At 38.2% G+C, this 25,928-nt stretch overlaps 2 protein-coding genes across 2 annotated transcripts; one reads left to right on the top strand and one right to left on the bottom strand.

The window, feature by feature from the left end:
- Positions 1 to 536: 536 nt before the first annotated feature.
- LOC110051044 (GTPase HRas) lies at positions 537 to 7,661 on the bottom strand. Its single transcript, XM_020757016.2, has 9 exons — positions 7,490 to 7,661; positions 7,306 to 7,354; positions 6,141 to 6,169; positions 5,441 to 5,490; positions 5,286 to 5,320; positions 4,542 to 4,644; positions 3,780 to 3,819; positions 3,110 to 3,267; positions 537 to 2,179 (listed from the first exon to the last, which is right to left on the bottom strand). The coding sequence occupies exons 1-9, from the start codon at positions 7,518 to 7,520 to the stop codon at positions 2,123 to 2,125; spliced, it is 552 nt and encodes a 183-aa protein (XP_020612675.1). The 5' UTR covers positions 7,521 to 7,661; the 3' UTR covers positions 537 to 2,122.
- A 9,501-nt stretch (positions 7,662 to 17,162) lies between these two features.
- On the top strand, positions 17,163 to 20,019 carry LOC149098068 (contactin-associated protein like 5-3-like). Its single transcript, XM_089278656.1, has 3 exons — positions 17,163 to 17,922; positions 18,114 to 18,231; positions 18,790 to 20,019. The coding sequence occupies exons 1-3, from the start codon at positions 17,740 to 17,742 to the stop codon at positions 19,410 to 19,412; spliced, it is 924 nt and encodes a 307-aa protein (XP_089134782.1). The 5' UTR covers positions 17,163 to 17,739; the 3' UTR covers positions 19,413 to 20,019.
- Positions 20,020 to 25,928: the final 5,909 nt, after the last annotated feature.

Raw genomic sequence — 25,928 nt, 5'->3', positions numbered from 1 at the left:
AGAGTTTCTTGCCCAAGAACACAACATAACGTCTAGGCCAGGGATCGAACCCAGATCGATGAAACCTTGGAAACTTTTTGGAAAAAACAGCAGGAAATCTGGTAGAATGTTAAACTTGAGTCTATAAAGTCCAGGAACCAAACGCTTTCAGAGACAGATTTGATGATAAATGACGAGCTTGTGAGCATGATTTATTGCACTTTAGGGTGAAGTATCTTCAGTATATGGTTGTCTGAATTTTTCATTGACGACAATTAGAAGACTTTGAAATTATGACAAAAACGATTGTATGAACATTTTAAATGAATTCACTTTTAACTCCCTTGTTAGATAAACTATTACCAGCTACTATAGTTTCTAAAAGTATATTGATGGTTTGCAACTAATCCCGGGAGATTTAAATGATGAAGGCCTGGCGACCATGTTAGATAACACATACAAAAGCACGTCAGGGTCGTCCAATAGGATGGCGATGACGTCATGTGAAGACCAAGACCTCCTCAACCAACCGAGGGTAAACACAACAAATCCCGACATGGGTTTCGCAAGCTTTTATTCACTCAAATATTACCTATGTTCTTCAATACATGCGTGCTATTTTCTTCGCAGGAAACAAAATGCAAAGCTGCTGGTAAATCATCAATGACCACAAAGTCACATTAGCTAGTTAAGAGTTAATTAGAGCCAAAATCCAGCTATGTCATAACGAGACAATTTTAATTGAGCAAAAACCAAGAACCGTTAAGTTGAAGGACGGTAGGAGAGAATAAGTAAATTAAGCTATTTTCATATCACATGAACTAATACTTTTTCTTGACTAAAGGAAGAGCTAAATATTACTATCAATTACTGAGAAGTCATCAATTGTACCCACTGGTGCGAGAGAAAGTTTCTGACCCGCAGAAACTCGTTCTCATTACTGCACCTACTTTCACACATTTACTTCTTTTTTCAAATCCCCACCAAGAACAACAGAATAACTAGCACCCCAAGACTACAGTCCTTAAAAGTGACACATCTTTTTGCTTCCATTTTTAGCAATTTAACCTGCATTGTTATGGTTCTAAAAATATCAATAAATAAACTCAGCATGAAGAGGGTCCTGTCTGATTGCCCAGGGCTAAAGTGCTTTTTTTTTTTCATTTGGGTTTGTGGATTCTGTCCATCATTCTCTTGATGGACAAGTGAGAATGATTGGCAGGCTGGCACATTATAACTACAGAAGAGCTTGTCCAAAAAGGAGGTCCAAAACTTGTTTTTCTTTGTACCCTAAACTGGCAATTCTACCACTGACTGAAGTCAACAGCATGAGAATTAAGAGGGCATCTAGGCAATTTGCAGTCACAAACTTTGCACATAAGAAAAAATTTCCAAAAATAGTCAAGTCACACTAGAACTTTTACATTTAATTGTCTTCAAAGTGAATACTTTCTGAAATGTGTCCTTAAATGAATGATAATTTAATTGTTACGGTATACAAACCTATCACTTTTGATACAACTACTAATTACTAGGCATAAAAAGACTGCCTGACATGTGTCAATGATAAATGTCCTAAAATCCTACACCTTTTACAAGGGAATAGTTCACATGAACAAAAAAAGATGAATCACTTTCTGGAAAACATGTCTTGACATGGCCAACAGACACCTTTTTGGCATGTGCACTACACTAGATCAAGACAGATACACTACATGTACCATTGTGTGATTCCACTACTCTGAAGGTTTATTAGTAGGCACATTGGTATTTATGACATGCATTTTTGGCCTCAAAAATAAATGGTCTTAAAAATCTAATAATAAAAGTAATTAATATCATATAACTTATCTAACCTGTGCTGAGTTCTTTGCTATGGAGATACGGTTTTTGCTTTGTGAAATTACACATTTCATTGTTATGAAATATCAACTTAGTACATGATTGTAATTCCACATGCACACGAAATCACATTCAAGCAACGAAAAGATACATCTATCTCTCTGCTTTCAGCTAAGAACAACAATTAAACTACTTGCACATTGTCATCCCATGCCATGTCATGCCAAGGTCTACATGCATGAATGTATAACTTTATAACAGAAACTATTTAAAAGGAATTCATCTTGTTGCAATGTCTACATCATAAGATGATACACCTTTTCTTCTTTTTCACTTTTGGAATTGGCTTCTTTCCCTTCTGTATGATGAGAAAAAGAAACAAAAATTAGTCATTATAAATACATATATGTGTGTGTATCTGATGATCTCTACAATTTTCTATCACTGTACAACGACCTACCTGTCAACAAACACGACCAACCTCTTTTAAAACTGGCCTTCTCATATACACGCATTTGTACACACTTCAGACTCAGTGGCGGATCTAGCCCCCCCTCCCCCCCCCCCCCCCTATTTTGGATAAAAAAAAATTTGCAGTAGGTCTGGATCTGCCACTAAGAGCCTACCTATAAATCAGACCAGTGGTCTTTATTACTGTACAACAGCACACCATAAAGTTTGCAAAGAAGTCCTGTCTGATACCCCAGGGCTAGTGGATTTTTCAAGTCGATAAATGGATTCTGTCTGTCACTTGCAAGTGAAATTTGGTGGGAAAACTTTTTTGAGAAAATTCAAAATACAGAAGTCTTAGTTTACTTTTTTTACTATTTTGTTGGCAGAAGACTTGCCTGGCCCCTTGCCCGGCCCCTTGCCCATCGGGCAGGTTAGAATGAAATGTTACATGTACTTGCCTGGTCAGACAATCTACTTGTCTCAGACAACCAGACACTCCTTTTTTCAAGCCCAGCTAGTGAGAAAAACCTTCGAGGTAGTATATCATATTTGTAGTTACATGTAGAACTTTCCCAAAGGGCAAGTCTGAAAATTTGTTTTCTTTGCGCCCTGACCATAATGTAACTTACAGTATGCCATTCTTTCTTCACTTTAAATTTCAAACAATATCAGAAAACAACACAGAATGGACTGAATTTTGAGCCAAAACCCACACTATAGTTCCTTAGATTTAGATCTCAAAATATGGCTTCGAGTCTGTAAACTAAGTTAAATGTACTGGTCGAGGAAGGGGGCCCAGTGCCTTATGTTGAAATTTCTGACAAAAGTCACTTACATCTCGCCTGATTTCTCTGACAAGGGTGTAAAATGCATCCTCAACTCCTTGTCTTGTTTTGGCTGATGTCTCTATGAACGGGATTCCATAACTCGTTGCTAAATCACAAGCTTCCATTGGCATGACTGTCCTCTGGAGATCACATTTATTTCCGACCACTACAAGACACCATCAAGAAAATACATGTAGTTCACTTGTACATGGTTATAGACTATGTTATATACTAAGTTTTTGTCCACTAATTGTAGTTACTCAAACTTATGGTGGATTCCCTCTTAAATGAGTGTGGTTAAAAGAGATCAGTTAAGATGATAATCATCCTGCTGGTAGGGTTTCGGATTTTAAGAGAAAAAGAAAACGGTCTGCAGTTTCAACAGAACAAAATATAGTAGTTTGTGGAAATATGAACAACCCGCTATAACAGATCCTATATGACCGTGCATGGTGGTTTCTGCTTGCAGGATTGCCAGGTGTACGTGTACATGTATGTACCTTCATTATTTGCTCAAATCAAGTGTGATTCCACCATATTTAAAAGGTCCATTTACCCATCTCGTCTAATGATGATGAGTTTATTTTTTTCGTGTCTAGGTTTAGTTACAAAAACATGAATGAGATTGCAGAAAGTACTATGAACACTGTGAAACAAGAAACTGTTATCAGTACTTACAAACCATAGGAACTTCATCAGCATCCTTCACTCGTTTAATCTGATAAGCAGAAGAAGATAATAAGAGATAGACATGAGATAAAAGGGAGGAATGCACTGAATGCCAACTTTCAAACTTTTGACTGTGTTCCTGACCTCTGAGTTTCAAAGGGGTCAATTCCACCACATGTGTTAAAAGATAAACTACCAGAACAGAAGAGATCTGTACCAGAAGCACACCAAAAACATCTTGCCAAATTTTAAAATAATTACAATATTTAGGGAGGAAGCCACATCAACTGTAGCTGGTTTCACGTAGGTCCTCCATCCTGGTCAACTGGAAGTTAAAGTGTTGGTTTTTGTGGAGGGAGGAAAACCCAAGAACCTAGAGAAAACTCCTCAGAGCAAGGCAAGAACCGATAACAAACTTAACCCACATAGAGACCTGCTCCGCTAGCCTCTATGGTTATTCCAGGCAGCTAGTACTCTAATTTTTACTTTTCATATTTTTATTGCACATTGTAATTTTCTTTGCAAAAGTGAGTACAAAATTAATAAAGATAGATTTGATTGATTGATTGATCGATCGAAAGATAGATTTGATTGATTGATTGATCGATCGATCAGTTGATTGATTGACTGATTGGTATACACATAAGGCACCAGGACAGAATCAAACCCTGCCACATTAGTGGGACACGAGTGCTCTCACCACTGTGCCACCCCTGCTTCCCACAACAGTACCGTCACAACATTTTATGTGCTCGTAATTTATAAGCATACCTGCTGTCTAAATGCATGGATTTCCTCAAATGATCTCTTGTTGTTGACAGCGAAAACACAGAGAAAACCTTCTCCTGTTCTCATATATTGATCTCTCATGGCACTAAAATGATAAAAGCATGAAAATTGTTGAAAGCATTTACAGTCCGCATTCACATGTCCATGTACTGAACATCGCATTTCAAAATATTATGTGCAGCAATTCTTGCTTCTGGGTACTTCAGAGTTACCTGTATCTGTGAGATTGTTTTGGTAAATCAAGATAAAGATCTTCTTTCTAATCATTTGTCTTCTAATCAATGTTTTAGTAAGATACATGATTATTCAAGATTTCCAAAAACCAAAAAGAAACTTACAATTACATGTAAAATCACCAGACGTGAAAAAAGCCCTACCCATTCTCCAGTCCGAGTTTCATGATGTGTGCTTAGAATTGGTCCAAAATACAGTAACTTCCACTCAAAGGTCTTTTGTTCAAAATTCAAAGGAGAATTTGTGGCAAAAAAAAGCATGACTTAGGAATCTTAATTCCCCCAAATGGATTCAGTTTGCAGTGCAAATACTAGTAGGTTCATTTGAAGTTGACAAGCTCAAATGTGCGAGCCAAATATGAATAAATTAATACTGTGCATAGGTCTGTTTGTGTGAGGCTTGTAGCACTTATGATACTGTATGTGTATGGGTAGTTACACTGTACTGTCTATATAATATATGATAACAACTGATCAGTAGGGTGTTAACAACCTGTATTCCTCTTGACCTGCAGTGTCCAGAATATCCTACGAATCAACAGACATAAAAGACATCTTAGTTTATGTATCTGTTTACAGTATGTGTCCTACAAAATAGTAATTACAACATGCACATGTAAAGGGTGCTAATGCAAATGAAAGACTTACCAGTAAACAAGTTTCTCCATCGATTACAACTTGTTTTCTGTAAGAATCCTCTGAAAAAATAAAGCAAAAAAAAAAACTTGAAACAATGCTGACACATTACATTGTACATGTCACTTGCAATTGAGCCTTTGTTTTCGAACACTGTTGAACAGCAATGACTATTCTCTCTGCGCACATATGTTGTAATCTAGGAAGGGCCACAGTGGGTTGATGTTTTCGGTTGTAACAAGGTTCCTCAGATGAGTGCTCGTTCAAAACTGTTCAATAATCATTGCTGTAGATGTGTTGAGTGAGAGGAGCACAGTTTGAGTTACCGCTACTGTTGTATTGCCTCAAAATTTAAGTCCTATAGTAACCAAGCAACTTCTCTATTGCATTTTTTTTCTTTTGGGGGAGGGGGAATGGGTGAACATTTGCCACTCCCATACTTCCTCCGTCATGAGCTTCAGCTTATTTACAGTGTAAGATGTATTGTTTTTTTTGTTTTTTTTTTTTTTGGAGAGCTAAATAAGAAAATCACTTTTTGTATTCCTTGTGGGTCACTTTTAACCAACCAAGCTATAAAATTGAAAACTTCAGTTTCATGATGAGTAGGAAATTATAAATAGAGTTTAATACTGTACAATCAAATCTCAGCTGAGCATCACAAACAACCCAGGTATAGGCAAAACAAAACAAAACAAAACAATAAAGCACTTGCCTATTGTTGGGTCATATTCATCCACAAAACTGTAACACAAAACAAAACAAAAATTGGTTCAATACAACTGATTAATCAATAACTTAACCTTACTTGGCTGTTATGGAAATAACGATGGACAGTGTGTTTTCCTGTGCAGTAGATGTAGAGACAAATGTTTACGAAAATAACATCACTGTCTTCCTGTTCCTTCCTAGTTCTCTTCCATAAACAAAGAAAAGGAAAATAATAACACTAGAGAATAGTTAAAAAATTGTATGTACACAAACTGTTTTATTTATTTATTCATTTTGTTTTTTTTTTATTTTGTTTGTTTTTTTGTTTGTTTTTTTCATTTTCATGCTTGGTTGTTACAACTAGAAACTGAAATAAATTTTCAATTAACTTATAGCGTTAAATTCAAGTCACAGTATTAGCCTACATGTACTACAAGCCCCATAACACTACCCCACCCCACCCAGCAAGTGGTCCACACCCCTTAGGTCTCCCCACCCTCAAACATCAACAACAACAACTCCCTTTCCTTGAAAGTTTACGGGTAAAAACGCAAGAAATGATTGCAGTTTGCCAATAAACATCTGCAAGGCTCGTCTTAGAACTTATTTACGCGAAAATATATTTCAAGAAACTCATTTACAAGCTAGCGGGCCCAGCACCGCGAATAACACAAGCAAAGATTTTCGTTTCAGCGAGTCCGACTTATGCAGCACATAAGCTTAAATAAAATACACTGAAAATGGCTTGTGTTCGTCGTGGCAAATTCAGACTTGTGAAACAGCGTTCTGACAGCTTGTTTGAAACTTCTACTGACATGAAATTCAGGCTTATTTATGCTCGACCGCAAGTTTAGCAGGAAAAGAACGCTTACAACTGGAAGCCTTCTTATATGAATTGAATCAGCTTGCACTTGGATGTACTGTACTGAAAGCTCGAAAGGAAGAGAAAAAAAATAAAAACTAATTTTATGATAGATGAAAAGCAGGGGACAGACAAGATTGTACTTTTACGTTAGGTACTGGTAAGATCAAGTTTAGCGACATTGTGAGGTTTGACTATTACACAACGCGATTGATGCGACCGCGCCAATCGACACAGAATGTCCTCATACTAATGAAAGCACATGCTGAATTCCATGCGGACTGGTTCCTCTATTTACTGTACTTACTGGTTCTGAATTAGCTGAATGGTCAACGCACTTTTGCCAACGCCACCGGCTGAAAAAACAAAGTTAAGCTTGCAGTTAGTTTGGCTGGTTGGACCAAATGTTTACGGCGATCGTCTTAAAAATTCACCTAAAGATCAAACGCTCTATGGAAGAACAGCAAAGCAACACAGAGTCTCAAGATTACCTCCAACGACCACTAGCTTGTACTCAGTCATGGCTTACAAAGGCCAAACTAGCCGTGATTGTCCTTCCACACTCGTGAAATCTACTGCTTTTCCGCTGAATATTGCTAAGTTTTTGTTGTACAAGGTCGTGTGGCCAGCAACACAACCCGCGCATGGTAAATGAGTCACAGGAGGAGTTATATACTACAACTAAATTTATCAGCCAATCAGCATAACTAAAATTTCTTCAATTGTTCTATTTGACCAATCACATCTCGTATGTCTTCAGCCGCTAAATAACACTGTATATAAGACCCAGCCGTTTGTACCTTGGTAAAATGAAGGGCAGCCTTCATGGAGCAAAAAGTCTAAGACAGCGACGCAAGAAATATTAAGACCGCCTCGCCTCGCTGGTACTGCAGGAATAAAGTAGGGTGCATGAATAGCCAATATCTCGACTTACAGAATTTTAGTCTTGACGACCCTGAGTTCAAAAATAATTACATACCTTTTTAGTTTTCCAATTTATTATTAAAATTAATTGAACTATTCTTAACTTTTTTATAGTTGATATTGACGTACCATAGCAAATCTTAATCAATGCTATTGGATATTAAAGTTCCGAAACTAACGACGCCCCAAAGGAACTCACCATCACGAATGCCGTTCGTTCTCGGATTGGCTACGTTACTCACTATTGTTACACTAATTGTTTAAAAACAATAGAGTATTTCTGTCGAGGAACTATCGGCTGATGGTCGCCCTGCGGAAATTTGTTGTTCTTAAAACAAATATTTGCCCGAGAAGCGACGCTTCGAGGGCAGATATGCTGCTTTTAAGAACATCAAATTTCCAAGGATCAGTTTTCCGAAGAATGGAAAACAAAGTGTACATGGTAGAAGTTTTTGGTGGTTGAGCTCTCGATCCTTCACGGCCTTTTCGACAAAAGGAAACTGAACAATATGGAGCCAGGCATTTCTTAAAAGCGAGAAGAAAGCCAACAAACACCCCTGGCTTTGAGCTTTTTGAGCTGATGAATCGCATATTGTAAAATATGGACTGGAGTGGACTAGAGTGGAATGGATTGGATTTGTAAAACATGGAGTGGATTTGTAAAAGGTAGATTTGAAAAAGGTGGATTTGTAAAACGTGGATCTGTAAAACATAGATTCGTAAAACATGGATTTGTAAAAGGTGGATTTGTAAAAGATGAATTTGTAAAACATGGATTTGTAAAAGGCGGATTTGTAAAACATGGATTTGTAAAAGGTGGATTTGTAAAAAGTGGATTTGTAAAACATGCATTTGTAAAAAATGATAATTTATAATTAAAGCGCGCAACGAGAACAGTACGGAATGTTTTTTTCGCGCAGATCAAATCTAAAACCGTGCAATAAAAGCTAAAGATTGTGGCACCCAGGGGACAATTAATAAGCGGCAAGAACGTAACAGTATTGAAAGAAAACCGGATGTTATCCTACAATATAATTAGCCAGAAGTTTGTGCAAGCAGCTAACAAAATCAACTGTTATTTAATTCCGTAAATCTTTGTTTTTTTAGTTTGTGCAGAAGGTGGATTTGTAAAAAAATTGTAAAACAAACGTAAAACAATAAACTTTATTTTGTTTGCAGATCCTTCGAGCAAACAGAATACCAATAGTATACATTCCAAATAATTCATTTTTTACTTTTACATGCATTTACTTCTACATACATTCCAAACAATTCACTCTTTAGTTTTACGATTAATTCACTTCAACATTAACTGTAATGAAAGCACACAAAGAAATAATTCCTCAACATTTTATCACAACGTTTATAAATGCAATATTGTAACACTTCTTGGTAAGAAAAGGATTAATTCGAATCAAGAAAATGAATTGCTTGAGCCGGTGCTACAAGTTTGTTCAACATTTTTTTGTTGAACGAATGACTGCAAATTTCTCAAACATTAGTTATAACAACACATTGCTCCTCGTCGGTGCATTTAGCCAAATAAACTGTTCCAAAAGTTCCGCTTCCTATTTTTTTCTTTAGGCTTATAGAATTCCACCTAAACTCTAGCAAAGATAACTGCCGTCTTCGCTTTTTGAGAGAAAGAGATGGAAGCTTGAAAACCGCCATCTCGATCTCGAGCGCGCCGTGTAAACTTTCGCGCCAGAATTTGAATTATGCAAGATTTTATTGTTCAAAGGTCAAAACATTCACTCCAGCTTTCTGTTTATGGATACATGTAATTGACAGCAGCGCCAAGCTGTCAACAGTGCCAATACTCAAACGAAAAGTAATATCCCCGATGCCCGACAAAAACCTTTGGTAGCCAGGGTAGCAATAGTTAAAAGGAATTAAATAACAGTTGATTTTGTTAGCCGCTTGCACAAACTTTTGGCTAATTATATTGCAGGATAACATCCGGTTTTCTTTCAATACTGTTACGTTCTTGCCGCTTATTGTTCCCTGGGTGTCACAATCTTTAGCTTTTATTGCACAGTTTCCGATTTGATCTACGTGAAAAAAAAATTCCGTACTGTTCTCGTCGCGCGCTTTAATTTTAAATTATCATTTTTTACAAATCCATATTATACAAATCCACCTTTTACAACTCCACCTTTTACAAATCCATGTTTTACAAATTCACCTTTTACAAATGCATGTTTTACACATCCACCTTTTACAAATCCACTTTTTACAAATCCGCCTTTTACAAATCCATGTTTCACAAATCCACGTTTTACAAATCCATGTTTCACAAATCCTCGTTTTACAAATCCACCTTTTACAAATCCACTCCATGGTTTACAAATCCAGTCCACTCCACTCTAGTCTATGTTTTACAATATGCCCACATGAATGGCTTTTAAAAATGATCCCTGTCACTTTCGTTATGTGGTAAAATAGGCTTATATGAGCAGAAGACTGAGACTTAAAGGAAAATGTCTGAAATGTAAGCTTATATTTGTGCATGATGCAGTCTTTCCTTCGAGCGGCTGTTTCTTCAAGAGTTCAATTCACGATAGCCTGATTCGCAGACGTCCGAGGTCGTTCGCGGCCCCTCTCTCCCTCACCCGTCTGATATAGTTTGTGCGAGATCGTGTTCATGACGTCAAAGCACTTGTTGTATAGCAAGGGCCAGTCACAACGCGCGTAAGAAATGAAGCGTGGAAAAGTCAACAAATCAATTTCTCGCGAGTTCTTCCTTGATCAGATTTTGGCAAAGCGAAGAATTTTTAACTTCTAGGCCGAAGAAAGCCGTCTTATCTCGTACGAACTCGATTCAGTGCTTGTTCTGCGCTGAATTTCTCGAAACAAGCGATAGAATAGCGGTTCCTGGGCACTTTGCGAGAAACTCGGCAAGATATTTAGGCGGTGAGTTGCAAACTTCCAGCGAGGACTTGCAATATGTTTGCAAAAGAAAATGCTACCCAAAGTTGAAAAAGATCGAAAAAAATGATGTGAAATCTCAAGTCTCGAAGACGAGTTGAGGGCAGAAATGTCTAAAAACGCCAAGGTTCGCATAAAGCGGAGATCGAGTCGAGATTAAAGCTGGAAGCGAAGCCCGTGAAGAAAGCTCTATTTCTTACAAGTCCACCTCGAGATCAAACAAGGTTTCCTTCACCAGTATTAACGGCGAGGGAGATTATAAGTCTGATAAGGTTACCTCCTACAGTTTCGATGGTTGGATATACAGCAGTAAGGCATTCAGGTGTTCCTGCAGTTGTGCGGGCATTTCCAGATTGTGTTAACATTGGGAGGAATTTCTTCTCACCTCCACCAGACGAACTTGGTTCAGTGTCCAAAAGCTTTTGTACAGCTGTGGGCAATTTCTATGTTGAAGCCCCTTTTTGCGTTTTTTTAAGTTTAATAATATTCACGTAATATTCGATCATGGCTTGTTTTGCTCGGAAAGGAATAAAGAAAATGGTACATTTTTGTTTGACATAAATGAATATGAAATGTTCCTTCTTAAGTATCATTGTAATAAACTGTATTTAGTGGTGTACTTGGCTGTTAAGTGTGAGTACATAATGAATTTGTAAAAAACAAAACTGTTTACACAGAATATTTCAACAAATACTTTTCATACAAAGGTCCGGTTTTTCCAGGAAACCTTCACCACTGATCATTTCCTAGTAAGGACTCCGGCGACGAAAATACCACGGAGCACTCTCCTTTCTCAATCTTCAGATTCAGAGCCTTATCTTCTCCTATCGAGCCAGCCGATATACCAAATTTCCGCAAGAAATTTGGTTGATCTTCCATAACGCTCACTGGAGGGGATATCACAATTATCAATGGATTCGCTTCAAATCCATCGTGGCGTCGTGATTTCGGCGTGAATTGAAGGAGCCATCTGGAACACAAGCGACTTTCCGAATCCCGTTGGCAAGTTAAGAAGACATAAATATGAGAAACAAACGTTTTGAGCGTTTTGAACTGTTTAGAGAACAGTTTTTCCACGCCAAAACTTGGCAAGCGTTCAAGATTGCACAGCCGACTCGAAACCTTTCATTTTGAATAACATTCCACACATTGCACACTTCTCGGGATGTGGTACATCCGATCTGATTGGTGAAAATTGACAATGACTCTGACGTCGTGAACACGACCTCGCACAGAGTATATCAGACGGGAGAGGGAGAGAGGGGTAACGAAGGGGCCGTGAACGACCTCGGACGTCTGAGAATCAGGCTAAATTCACGATCGAGCGACGAGCCTTCGAGCAAAACTAAAACCCGGCAACTGAAATAAGTCATCAGAGGCTACCAATATTTGATAAAACTTCCTTTATTAAACCTCTGAAAAACTATTACCTTTACATCGTTTTTGGAACAGAAGGATTTCTAATGTAAGGCTTCACAAACAGAGATTTGTTAAAGCTCTCATGTTCAAGTCTTGTTCGCCGAAATAATCTAATGGCCTTTCGATGCCAGAAAAGTTTTACAATGAAAGCTTGTGCTGAATTTTATTGTCGTCAAATCGCTAGAAAATTCTCTGTAAAATTTCCGCGATTCATTACTAACCTCGAAAGGCTGATACAGACCAGTTTGATGGGCCGTCTCCGAGTGCCGAGTGCCTTTGTTCAACTAGCTGATTCAACTTCTGCTCGCTTAAATTCGCAAATTCCTTAGGTGGAGGCCCGGCAAAAACTTAAGCTCGAAATTTGGTAGCTCACAGGAATAATATTCTTCATCTCCGGAAGAATTATTAGTTTTTTCCATTTTTTAGGAGAAGAAAAATAGGAATTATGTTTTACAAAGTGTCAACATCGATGAAAACAAAAATGCAGAGAAAAAGTACAAATAAACAAACTGACGTCAGCGTGCAACCCACGGGCGAGTGGATCGAGCGTATTGGCCAATCAGAACGCGCGCTTCGCTAAGGCTATGTTATAATCCTTCATGGAATTGCTTCCCTCCCAAAGGGAGGATACCGACATTTACCGCAAAAATGTCCATACCGACATTTACGGCAAAAAAAATGAAGAAGCAGCAAGAAAAAGCGGAGTGAACTGAGAAGGAGAACGTAAGAGGAAAAAAAACGACGGCAAAATTTTCTTTTTCCTCTCTTTCCTTTTTAACAAGAAGTCATTGTCTCATTTATATTTCCTGCACAAACCTAAAATGTAAAAATAAAGGTAGAAAAGACGTTAGTAAAATTGACAAAAATAGCCATGAGATCGAAAAAACGATTGATACTCTCTTTTTTTATATTAGAATATTGTTTCTCCGGCTAAGGCTGAATATTCTCATTTTTCTGCCGTTTTTTTTTTTAGGCTAAAAATATTCTTGTGAATATTCTTAGATTCTAGGAATAAAGAGTGGACTAAGCCAACACAACGTCAGATTATCTCGTGTCTTATAATGACTTCTATTATAACGTCTCATAATGGCGTCGTGGAAGTAACTTTGGAGTCAGCCCGCAGCCAAGCCTGATTTGGCACACATAACAGTCTTACTGAAAAGTTAAGCATCGAACATACAGCTAGTGCTGTTTTGCTTGGTCTTTTTTTGCTAGTTTGCCGTTTGGAGAAAGGAAGAATTTTTATACTGTTTGGTGCGATAAAATACTTTTTTAGAATCATTATAAAAAGGTTAACAGCTCTAAAGCTAGACGACGTTTCGACGTTTTCACAACATCATTATCAAGTCAAAAAGTCAAGAAATTACAAATCTTAAAATACCAATAAGAACAATGGTTGCTAATTAAGAAGTAGTAACAAAGAAAATGCTACTTATTAAACAAAAAGATTCGCGCGTATTAAGTCCGTCTGGGTATTCAAAGTAGGCTTGGGTTTCCTGATGTAGAGCAATTCCAAAAATAAGCAATCGAATTTGCTCTGACACTTTCTCAAATATTAAAATGGCTCTCATTCAAGTGGGTGGTTACTTCCGTGAGCTTCAAGAAAATGATTCAGAGTTGCCGAGTATTTGTTCTCAGCAACGCGTTGAGAAAGGTGGCGGCCTGTATAGCCCACATAAGCTGCATCATACAGATCACCTGAAAAAGGTACTGACAACGCATTGCTGATTAACAAGAGACGGCTTAACTTCTCCAGGCTTAAGGTCTTGATAAAATTGTTTACCAGAACCTGGGGAAGTGGGAAGAAAGATTACTAAAAAAAGGATTTCAGGCGGATCCGGTCTTTTAATATCATCATAACTCGAGCATTCCAATATTTTGTTGTAGTGAATAAAAGCTGTAGTGAGATTAAGTTAAGCGATCCCGGCCCAACGCTCTAAGTGGTTTTTACGTCGTCAATCCTGATGGAAAAGGAGGCGTCACCCCTCTCACTGTTCACTGTGACATGACTGACAAGAACAACATTGGCGTGACGGTCATCAGTCACGACAGCGAAGACAATATGCTGTTGCAAGGATGCTTGCCTGCAGGATGTATCCAGTACATTGGGACAAATCATCTCCAGCTAGGAAACCTAACGACCATATCCACCCACTGTGAGCATGCAGTACGAATGCTTTGAATCAATGATCTTCCGTTTCAAGTATGGCTGGTGGGTTCCAGGTGATGGCATGGAGATCAGATGACGTACTAGGGAGAAGTAACTCCATTTATCCTTACAAGTGCGTGTGCGGAGTAACTATACCGGCAGGTGCGCAAACATCGCAAATGGATGCAACGGCGATGCGAATAATTATGCGCGAGGACAGCGGTTTGTTGACAAACAAATCCCACCTTCCCGTCATGCAGCTGAGGTTTGGAGACAATAGTGATTTGTGCGGCCAGAGAGGCTATCACACTATGGGAAAACTGAGATGTTATGGAAGCACTAGCAAATAAATCACAAACTTTGACTGTTGAATTTATCAACTTATTATATCATTGCATTTGATTGTCATCACACTAGGCACTCTGCAACGACACGATCATTGATTTACATGAAAGAGGTTTATAAAGAGTTGTAAGTAGTAATAACAAACAGTCGGACAACCAGCCAAGAAAGTTCGGTGACTATTCGCGTGGGAAAACCAGAGATAATTTACCGAATTGATCCGTTTGGCGTCCCTGACATTTTTGTTTAATTCATCGTCCTAATCCTACCTGGATTAATTTGCTTATAAACTGTTGTTCTATTACATCTGTCTAACGCCAGCGCATGTAAACTTATTTATATAACTTACTATGTTCAGTTTCGTTCTCTAATTTGCGCTAGCATAGCCGTCATTCACATTCTACGCATAAATATGACCTTAGTTCAATTGAAGAATTTGTTGTTCTGAAGTTTGGTAAACTTGAAAAAAAAATAAAAAATAAAATTATAATAATAATAATAATAATAATAATAATAATAATGAGAATGAGAATGAGAATGAGAATGAGAATAAGAATGAGAATGAGAATGAGAATGAGAATGATAGTAATAATGAAGATTTCAAGAAAAAGCGGCAGCCAGCAGTCACGAATCTGATTAATATTTACACTGAACTATTTCTAGTACTTCTGCTTAAATTCTCCTGCTATATGCAACCATCAAAATGTTTTATCCTTTTTATCGCGTCGCAGCTTGCTGTAGTTCAGTTAGCCCACATGGAATTGATACCTTCTATTAGCGAAGAGTTCGGTTCTAAATTATTAAGCTTAAACATGATAACGCTTCACCAGGAATAATTCAGCTAATTAAGTCAGAAATAATTCATGAATTTTTAAACGGTTTTCCTAATAATAAACTCACTTAGCTAAAAAAAGAGCTTCTGCTTAAATTCTTCAGCTATATTCAGCCATTATACTGATTATATGCAGCCATCAAAATGTTTTATCCTTTTTATCTCTTCCCAGCTTGCTGTAGTTCAGTTAGCCCACATGGAATTGATACCTTCTATTAGCGAAGAGTTCGGTTCTAAATTATTAAGCTTAAACATGATAACGCTTTCACCAGAAATAATTCAGTTAATTGAGTGGAAATAATTCATGAATTTTCAAATGCTTTTCCTAGTAATAAACTCACTTAGCTAAAAAAGAGACCTTCTGCCTAAATTCTGCTGCTATAGTCAGCCATTATAATGTTTTATTCTCATCTCTTCCCAGCTTGCTGTAGCTCAGTTAGCCCACATGGAATTCATACCTCCTCTATTAGTGAAGAATTCGGTTCTAAATTATTAAGCTTAAACACGATAACGCTTCACGAGGAATAGTTCAGCTAATTAAATTGAGTGGAAATAATTCATGAATTTTCAAATGCTTTTCCTGATAATAAACTGACTTAAGGCCCGGGTCGCACTAGAGCCAATTTTGTTTGTTTAAGATATTTCCAATTTTTGGCGAAGAAAAAAATTGGCAAAAATTTCGCATGCTCCAAATTTTGGCAGCGGTCGCATTAGACTAATATGCTGGAACCAAAACGTTACTGACGGATCGAAATATACGGCACAAGATCTATTTTTTCTCAATTAAGTAATTTATTAGATCTCATGCGAGAGCTTAACTCTTCGCACATTTTTCTCCACGCTACATGTTCTTCTCTCCGCTCTACAGCAACTCGTGATTTTCAGCCCATGATTGGACGAGCAGATTTTGCTCGGCTTGCGTTTGTGTTGTTGCTTGCGCCACTTGCGATCAAAGAAGATTGTCTCGCTGAAGCCATCTCCTAAAATTGCTGCCAGTCACCGGATCCAGGTTACGAGTCATAAGAATTTGGATAAAAACGTCGCTCATATTCTTCGTTGGCATTGAAATAACCGTAAAAAGCGTTAGCTGAGCCGGGTAAAAAATGATTGTCTCGCCATCTCACGCACCAAACTGGACTTGCTGTCAAAGTTATTTTCTCGCCGTAATTTTATCCAGACATGTTTTAAGAAATATGACAGTTAAATGGTTAAAAAAACAACATTGTTTGCTTTGCCACAATTTGGAAGCCTCCGAGACAGCACTTTGGCTTCTTTAAAGATTGGCGAAATTTTAGCACTTCGCAAAAGTTTGGCAAGTTTTTTAAACTGGGGGTCGCACTTATTTTACGTTAATTTTAATTACTTGTTGACAGATTTGTTACATATACAAACAAAATTGACTTGAATTCGCTCTAGTGCGACCCGGCCCTTAGCAAAAGAAAAGAGCTCTTAAAAACAGAGATCTATTGAATATTAGACGAATACATGAAGTAAAAACCAAATGTATTCAAACCTAAAGGTAATCATGAAACTGTGTTTAGTTTTTTTTCTTCAATTTTCTACTTTTCCTTTGTTATTTTTGCAGGTGTGAAAATATGGGTTTCACCAAATGATTTATTCATTGGCTACCTTTCATTGAAACATAAAAGGCAATTACAGGTACGGGTCTGAAGAAGCCGGCGCTTTCATAAGAAAACGTTGTAAAAGTCAGACTATCGAAAGATGCAGTTGTGAAAATCTAGGAAGGATGTGCATTTTAATTCAGTGTAACATTCGCAATATTACAAAATAAATAAAAAGTATTAAATTTGCAGGAATTGGCTTGAATGAAGTACTACGTGATACATGACTGCATTGAGGAAAACCAACCAACCAATCAATCAATCAATCAATCAATCAATCAGTCAACATCACTGAAACATAGCGAATTTAAAGGAGAGCTGTCCCACTTCAAACGACACATTGCTCTCGTTGGAGGCGTCACCATGATACTCTTGCCTTTACTGTTGTTTCTGTCCTCCCAGTTAATGATGATGTACACTATGCAAAACAGTGTGCTCTATCGAAATCCAGCAGGCGACTTTTCCGTTGGCGATTTTAAACCCAATCCTTTCTATTACCTATAGGCAGAGAAAATAACATCGTCCATGGTAGAAGATCAGTTTGATTGCACTTTCCTTTGTGTTGCTGAACCAAAGTGTTATTCGTTCAACATGGCGGCGTATCCTGACTCGAAAGGTCTTTATCTGTGTGAGTTGTTGGCCACTGACAAGTACAGAGAAACTGAAAAGTTTCACTCTAATGCTACCTTCCATCATTACAGCCCATGGGTAAGTGACAAACGTATTTATTTTCCACTCTCTTCAGTTTGACTAAAACGTTTTACGCTAATGTTACCTTCCATCATAACAGCCCATGCGTACGATTTTTGTACCAGGCCTACAATTTGTCTGCTTTCTTATCAATACAGGTCGTGAAAAATTGTATCATGATTAATGTTCTCTTTGTTTAATATTTTCAGTTGCCATGTGAAAGCGATCCTTGCAAGAACGGTGCAGTCTGTGTCCCTGAATATGAGTTGAATTCGGTTCGCTGTCACTGTAAGCTGGGATTCTGTGGAACAAACTGTGAACATGGAGGTATAAGTTTACAAATGTTTGTTTTTACTACTTTATTTCTATTATTTTAGTTTTTTTTATATATCGCAACAGTAAAAGACTGAATTTATAAGGCCCTGGGAAGGCTACTTGCAGTTTTAAGACCGTTATTGGGTGTGTGTGTTAAATGGGGGGGGGGGGGGGGGGGGTGGTGATTGTATGATAAACTAGTATGGTAGCTTAGAAATAGATGTAAGAGAGCCTACCAATGAAAAGAGAAACTTCCGGGCGGAGGGAGCTTTGGGGTTACAGCTCAAAGGATGTAGTAACCTCAAATTATTTGTTTTCTCTTTACATAATCTTATGGTGATAATGGCGCTTGTTAGAAAGAAGTCTTAAAAGACAGGGAACTTAGTAGAGTAGAACGGTATACAAGGAGGTAGGGGTAGGTTGCAGAAACCTAATCTGGAAAATGGCGCAAAACGGTTAAAAACGTATTAACAAAAAATTATTTTGCCCAAAGTCGACACAGTAAGCGGAACTTCTGAGCCAGCCGGTGAACACCAAAGCTAACTTGGACATTTCAACATTTCTTTACAGAAAATAAAAGCTGTAGCGAGATTAAGTTGCGCGATCCCAACACTCCAAGTGGATCTTACGTCATCGATCCTGATGGAGAAGGAGGCGTGATAGCTTTCACTGTTGTCTGTGACATGACAGACAAGAACAACGTTGGCGTGACAGTCATCAGTCACGACAGCGAAGACAGAACGCTGGTGCAAGGATGTGAGGCTCCAGGCTGCTACAAACGTGACATTCACTACACTGGAATAAATCTCCTTCAGCTGGGAAAACTAACGGCCATATACGCCCACTGTGAGCAGTTTATCAAGTACGAATGTCGTAGCTCAATACTCTTAAACAACGGTAACATGTTTGGTTGGTGGGTGTCACGTGATAGAGACAAGATGACTTACTGGGGCGGAGCGAACTCCATTCCTTTATACAAGTACGCATGTGGAGTAACTGGCACTTGTGCACGTTCCCGACATGGATGCAACTGTGACGAGAATGTCGGTGTGTGGCGCGAAGACAGCGGTTTGTTGACAAACAAATCCCACCTTCCCGTCATGCAGCTGAGATTTGGAGATATCAGCCCCCCTAACGAGCTTGGGTATCACACCCTGGGAAAACTGAGGTGCTATGGAATATCCAACAAATAAACACCTGCTTGACTTGTCAATGTATCAAGCTTAATGATAACGACCTTAATGTAGTCAAATGTTAATCCGGCTCTAGATAAACCAATTACTGAGCACATATAAATAGCATTCTAACATAAGATTCTCTTACGACTGAATACAATGAATAGCTATTGCATTGATCAAAGGGTCCTAAAGTAGTTTGACTCTTATCTGAGTGAATTCCAACAGAAATGTCTACTAAGTGTTGAGCTATCTGTTGCGCATGGTGTTCTCTGGGGTCAGGCAAACAAAACCGAATTAATGTTTCAAATAGCTAGAAGGCTCACATCAGAAACCTGGTAGTACCGTTCGTTGGCCATTTACTTACTATACAGATGGATGGTCACAAAATTAATAGTGTTTCACACCAAATCCTCAGGAGTCTACATAGATCAAAATTTGTCGTGGTGTCGTGGTCCAAACATGTCAATTAAATTGTTAGGGTTATGTCCTCTTGTGTAGGTGCGTAGATGCTGCTCTCCTATATTTTTTTAAAGTTTTTGAAAAGGTGCTTTATTCTGTACGTTATACTAAAAATTTTAGTAGCTGTTTATTTAACCCTTACAGAAATAAAGGTGCGCCGCTTTTTCTTGACGTTATTTGATGTTCCCATAAATGAGGTTGCCATGGCAACCGTGTTTTAACGGCTGGTGGTGTCAAGCCAAATTTCCTCAATTATGACAGCGCTCTCTGCTTTATCCACTTTTATTTTACATTCCCTGATCAATCGCTATAAAGTTCTTCATCAACTGGGGAGTCTTATGACGTCACTTGACGCCACAATGATCATGACGAGCAAACAACATACTTTTATAAACTGACCTCGATAATACTTGATATGCTTTATATTAGAACGAAAAGCACAAGGAGGAGTTACAAATTAACAATTAAAATTAAAAATTAACAAGTGCGTAAGCAGTACGAGGACCATCAATCTTCACAGCAAACACTTTGTTACGCTTTATGAAAGACACCCTAACATGAGAATGCGAGTATGATCTTCTTTAATCTCGTGTGGGACACAAAGTAAAATCAGAATATGGTGCACTGTTAATGCGAGGAGATCTCTTCAAGAATTGCCACTCGTTTTATTAGGCAAGCGATACAAATTAAAGCTAATGTCAGTCTCGGAACACATTTAAACTGCGCGAGAAGTATTTTTTTTCTAAATTGCCTCATAGCTCCCGAAAAACACATTTTCAGTATCGCCGCTGTGCCACAACATTTCGTCTTGTATATTTGCCGCGTTCCTTCAAAAAACAACAAGGTCGCTCGCGCACCAGCTGCTCTCGCTCGTCCTCCATGGAATTGCTTCCCTCTCAAAGGGAGCGGGTTGCGCAACAACCCATGCACCTGCTGCAAAACCATGTTGCTACTAAACATTTTAAAAACATGCATTTTACGAACTTGACGTTTAAAATGCAACATACATTTCCAACATACATTTTCAAAGGTATAACCGTTAAAATGTTTTGTTAGTAGTTTCTTTGGCAACCGTACGTGTTATGAACCGACGCAAAAAGGGCGGAGTCACCTTACACCGCAGACTGCGGGTAGCAATTCTTCTGTTTCTTGCTAAGTGAAACTATCATATTCTTTGCATACCGACGTTTAGCGCAAAAGAATGAAGAAGCAGCAAAAGCGGAGTGAAGAAAATAGGTGAACGTGACAGGAAAAAACAAACGACGGCAAAATTGTCTTTTTCTTCTCTTTTCTTTTTAACAAGAAGTCATTGTTTCATTTATATTTCCTGCACAAACCTAAAATATAAACATAAAGGAAGAAAAGACGTCAGTAAAAATGACAGAGATAGCCATGAGATCGAAGAAAAGATTCATACACTCTCATTAATATTAGAATATTGTTTTTCGACCCCAGGCTGGATATTCTTATTTTTCTACCGTTATTAGGATGAAAATATTCTTGTGAATATTGTGTTGTATTTATAACTTTCCAACACACAAAACAAATAATAATTATTTTCCAGATCCCAACCTCGGGTTAACTCTTAAAACATTCTTGAAATTTCGCAAATTTTAGCCTTGATGCATAGGCTTACGAGCTGGGGGGGGGGGGGGGGGGGTGGAGGGGGGCGCTGCAGCCCCCCAGCTGCGGAAAGTATGTAATTTTTCGGGCAAAACGCTCATGATTCGGGCAACGATACTTGAGAGAAAACATTACGAAATAATGCTGTTGGCGTGATTTCCCAAACTCGTAAATAAAGTTTCTAGTTAGATACTTTTTGCTTTTTTAGAACTTTTTCTTCTAGACCCTGTTTACAAGTAGGAAGGGTAACCCAGGGTTACCCTAGCAGGCGGGTGAAAGATAGCCGGGGCCGGGTTTACAAGCAAAATTTCACAGGTAGGGTTACCCTACCACCCGGGACAACTTAATATGCATGGTAACCGCACGCATTGCAAACAAAACGGCCGACAAGAGAAGGGTTGTGGCAGTTACTTCGATTCTGCTGTCGTTGCTTCCAGTTTTAGCGCTTATCAGTGCCATGGAGTTTTGCTGTGTTACTTTCTCATTTCTAGAAAGCGACCGCAAGTTGCCATGTTAAACGCGGCTATGGAATACAATAAAGCACTTGCTCGAATGCGACATGTAAAAAGGAGAATTATTCGACGAAGACGATTTCAAAGAAAACCAGGCCGTACGGATCAATGGTGGAGAAACTTATTTTAGGGCAGAATGGAGGAAAGCGAATGGAAAAAAATTTCAAAGGGTCTGGAAACAAATAAAAGTTGTCCCGGGTAGGCGAGTTATCCCTAGCAGAGCGTTTACAAGGCAGCTAGGGTTACCCTGGCGCTAGGGTAACCCTAGCTGCCTTGTTAACGCGTCGATGAAGAAAAGAAGAAATGGGGGAGCGCCAGGGTAACCCCCCTGCTAGGGTAACCGTATCATTAGGGTTACCCTACCTGCTTGTAAACAGGCCCTTAGTGATTTTTGGAATTGAGCCTGTTGTTAGAGTATGATTGATTGATTGATTGATTGATTGATTGATTGATTGATTGATTGAGTACGCATGCTTTGAATATAATTGTTTTTGGAATTACCGTGTGGCATGATATTTTCTTGGGATCTAATTAATTGTCGCGAATTTCGCGGATTTTTCATCGCTCTGCGAGAATTGCCAAAAAAATTCCGCAAAAATTTACTCCTTTATTTACATTGCTGAATTTCAATGAAATTGGTCGCAAACAGTGTAACGAAAACGACCACATGGCTTCCGTTTTTGTCACTTTGAAGTACCGCGCATGAAATCCGCGGAAAATTGTTCCCAGGAGTACAGTTTGAAAGGATCATGTGTACTTAAGGCATCTGTCGACCGAATATCGGTCGATACAACATATCGGCCGATATGGCGACCGACATTCGGCCGACATATCGACCTATACTCGGCGAACGCGCGCTAATGACGCCATAGATTATGCGCAGTAAGGATGCGCAATGCAATACTGTGGAAAGACCTTGTCGATATATCGACCGAGCATCGGCCGATACTTCGGCGGCAGATGCCTTTAGTGTACAAGATCTGTTTGAAATCCAATTTCGAGAAATTTATTTCCCCGAAACTCGAAAAATCCAAAATCCGCGAAATTAAACTCCCGCGAAAATTTCATGCCACACAGTACAGCAGTTTCATTAGATGTGGGAATTGAGAACGTTTTTGTTTTTCAGGCAATTTGAATGCGTTTCCATCCCAACTTCAACAATCACTCATTCGGGCATTGCGTAGATTTTTCGGGCGAAAAGATCACCACCCCCACCCCCACCCCTCCAAGTCCAAAAGTGCCTGTGCGCCTATGCGGGCTTGATACTCTTATAAACTATATTCTTATAAATTTTAAAAAGTAGTGTATCTGAGCTTTCAGGAGAACATTAAAGAATTTTTTAAACGCAAAGCGGATTGACTGTATCAACGTAGAAATAGCGAGAAAATAAGATCAAACATCAAATTTCAGCCATATATTTTCAGAACAGATTGTTGCAGCGTTAAGACTTAAAACGCCACACTATCTCTATTCAAAGCTAACAGCTGTTTTTACTGGTTCCTCTTTTATTTTAGGTATTTACTAAACTAAGTCCAAGTGGCAACATACATTTTAAGCTGAAAGCTATTCGCGGCGCGGGTACTCGAACTGATCAGTAATTTATTAACAAAACTTCCAGCCTGAACTTCTTCCATATTTAGGTTTTCCTCACCACGGAATGTTCTTAACTTTTTTTTTTTCAGCGCTGAAAAATTGATCCCTGGCGACCGCAGGGGTTTTGGTTCTATCTTTTAACCAAGATCTAGACTAAACGAAATTGATACTAAAGGCGAAGGTTATTGAGCTCCTGTGGCCAGATATTTTCATTTGGGGAAATCTATCAATAAACAAAAGAAATGAAAAACACCAAGTATTGTTTGGATATGCAGACTTAAAATAAATAATTGACATATAACTGAAGATTATATTTACAATTTTAGGGAAAAGGTTTTTTCAAAACAGCGACAGTAAGAAACGAAGAAAGTTTATGTAGTTTGTCCATCGACTGTATTGAACTTTATGGACAAATTAAAAATAAAAAATAATTTCCGTGTGAGAAATAATCTCCGCTTATTTGAAAAGCCTTTCAAAATACAGAAGAATGGCGTTTTTCTTTTTCAAATATCTTTTTTCGTTTTAGAGATTTCTATTATGCAAATTAGTGCAGTGATGACGTCATATCATGTTTGCAACTAAAAATGGTAAAATACTCAATAAACAATATCTCTAGAAATATTGAAGTAGTGTTCTTGAAACTTGGCACCATAAATGTGCATCACAAAAGAAACAAAATGACACCCCTTAAGGCATATAATATTAGCGTGAAGCAACATTAAACATCCGTGACTGTCTGTCTTTTCGTATGGTGCAATTTAAGAATTGGTTCATGCTTAGGCGTGCGTGGATCGTGTTAGAATTTGGAGAGTACGAAAGAAGCGTAAGAGTTGCTCGAGGCGACAGGCGAGAGCAATTAACTCTAGCTTCTTGAGTGCTCTCCAAACCTCCCAAGCGTATCCATAACTCGATATACGTACAGCTAAAAGCATGAAGCAATTCTTTTATCGGCATGGCGACAACACTGATCTTGGGCGCCTAAAACATGTTTTATTTGTGATTGACTACAATTAGTTCTCACGATGAACGGTGAAGGAAAACAACTGTCATCAGGATCCTCACACGCCACGATCAGTTTAGCAACAGTTGAACGGAAACGCTTATCCTGGTTTCTAAAATTGTCAATGAAAAATTCGCTTCTTCGAATTAATTATAATGAAAATGTAGGCAAGAAAAGTCAAAAATAATCAATGGAAATGTAGCCAAAATACTCAAGTTTAAGTACACATCTTAGCCAGGCAAAAGTCAAAGGCTCGAAGTAGAGTTTGGATTGTTCAGAATAATCTTTACTTTGCCGAAACTTAACAAAAGGAACTTGCACTAAACTCGACGGAAATTTTGCAGCTAAATATTGAAACTGCACACGTCATCTTATATACGCACACGGCCGTGCGTATATTTAGGGATTTCGTTCATGATGACTCAATAGGAATTAGGTAGGACTAGCGCGCGCTCTGTGTTACAAATAACTTTACAATAAAGGTAAGACCCTGCGCGCGCTCTGATTGTTCAAAAACCCATGTTTTATCAGAGTATAAAACATAGAAAAAGCGTGTTTTATTGTTTTTCACCACATCACCTCTATATCATAAAGCAAATGAAGAAGCCTAAGCTGTGTATTACACTGTGATAAAACACGCCGAACATTTGAGTACACTCGAGAAATGTTGAAAACACTCGCCTCCGGCTCGTGTTTTCTATATTTCCCTCCTCTTCTCAAATGCCCGTCGTGTTTTATCAAACTGTAATAAACGACTTACACTTTTTTATTTGTTAAATAATTGATATATATATATAACTGAAGATTGTATTTACAATTTTATGGAAAAAGTCGCAGTTTCCCAAATAGCGTGAGTACGAAACTAAAAGTTTTTGAAGTTGTTGTAAGTAAAGTAAGTAACTTTATTTCAACTCGGGTTGATGAGGCTGATTAGGCTCCTAGCAATACAATCATGCTAATATGCCGGGAAAAATATAAAAAATATAAAAAAAAAACATACTTGATCAATTAATGACTAACATTCTAACTATATCAATAAATAAACAATAAACAGTCCTAAATCTTAAAATTATTACAGTGAATCATAGAAAACTGTACACTACAAATTTAGCTCTCTTATATACAGCATTCATCAATTGTCATCGAACGTAAATCATCCGGTAAAGAATTTCACACTTTGGCACCAATAAAAGTTGTCCATCGACTGTATTGAACAAGTACAGTTTGTAAGCCCGAGAGTGCTATTCACTTTGCAGGAATTTTTGTTCTCCACTTCTCCTTTGCACCATTTTTTTTTTTCAGTCACCTTTCCTGGCACGAATTTTTTGTTTCTTCCCTTCCACC

The sequence above is a fragment of the Orbicella faveolata genome, unplaced genomic scaffold (genome assembly GCF_042242905.1).
Source record: "Orbicella faveolata isolate gen_17 unplaced genomic scaffold, um_ofav_v1 contig_46, whole genome shotgun sequence".
Classification (NCBI taxonomy): Eukaryota; Metazoa; Cnidaria; class Anthozoa; order Scleractinia; family Merulinidae; genus Orbicella; species Orbicella faveolata.
Note: the sequence above shows the minus strand (reverse complement) of the source record. Positions and strands in the feature narration are given on the sequence as shown.

What these genes read in the sequence shown, in the direction of transcription:
- LOC110051044 (XM_020757016.2), bottom strand. Translation starts at nt 7,520, where the DNA reads ATGACTGAGTACAAGCTAGTGGTCGTTGGAG. An exon ending in ATTCAGCTAATTCAGAACCA is followed by an intron (nt 6,170 to 7,305) that starts GTAAGTACAGTA and finishes TTTGTGTTACAG; the next exon opens with TTTTGTGGATGAATATGACC. An exon ending in TGAATATGACCCAACAATAG is followed by an intron (nt 5,491 to 6,140) that starts GCAAGTGCTTTA and finishes TTATTTTTTCAG; the next exon opens with AGGATTCTTACAGAAAACAA.
- LOC149098068 (XM_089278656.1), top strand. Translation starts at nt 17,740, where the DNA reads ATGGTAGAAGATCAGTTTGATTGCACTTTCCTTTGTGTTGCTGAACCA. An exon ending in TCCATCATTACAGCCCATGG is followed by an intron (nt 17,923 to 18,113) that starts GTAAGTGACAAA and finishes TAATATTTTCAG; the next exon opens with TTGCCATGTGAAAGCGATCC. An exon ending in AACAAACTGTGAACATGGAG is followed by an intron (nt 18,232 to 18,789) that starts GTATAAGTTTAC and finishes ATTTCTTTACAG; the next exon opens with AAAATAAAAGCTGTAGCGAG.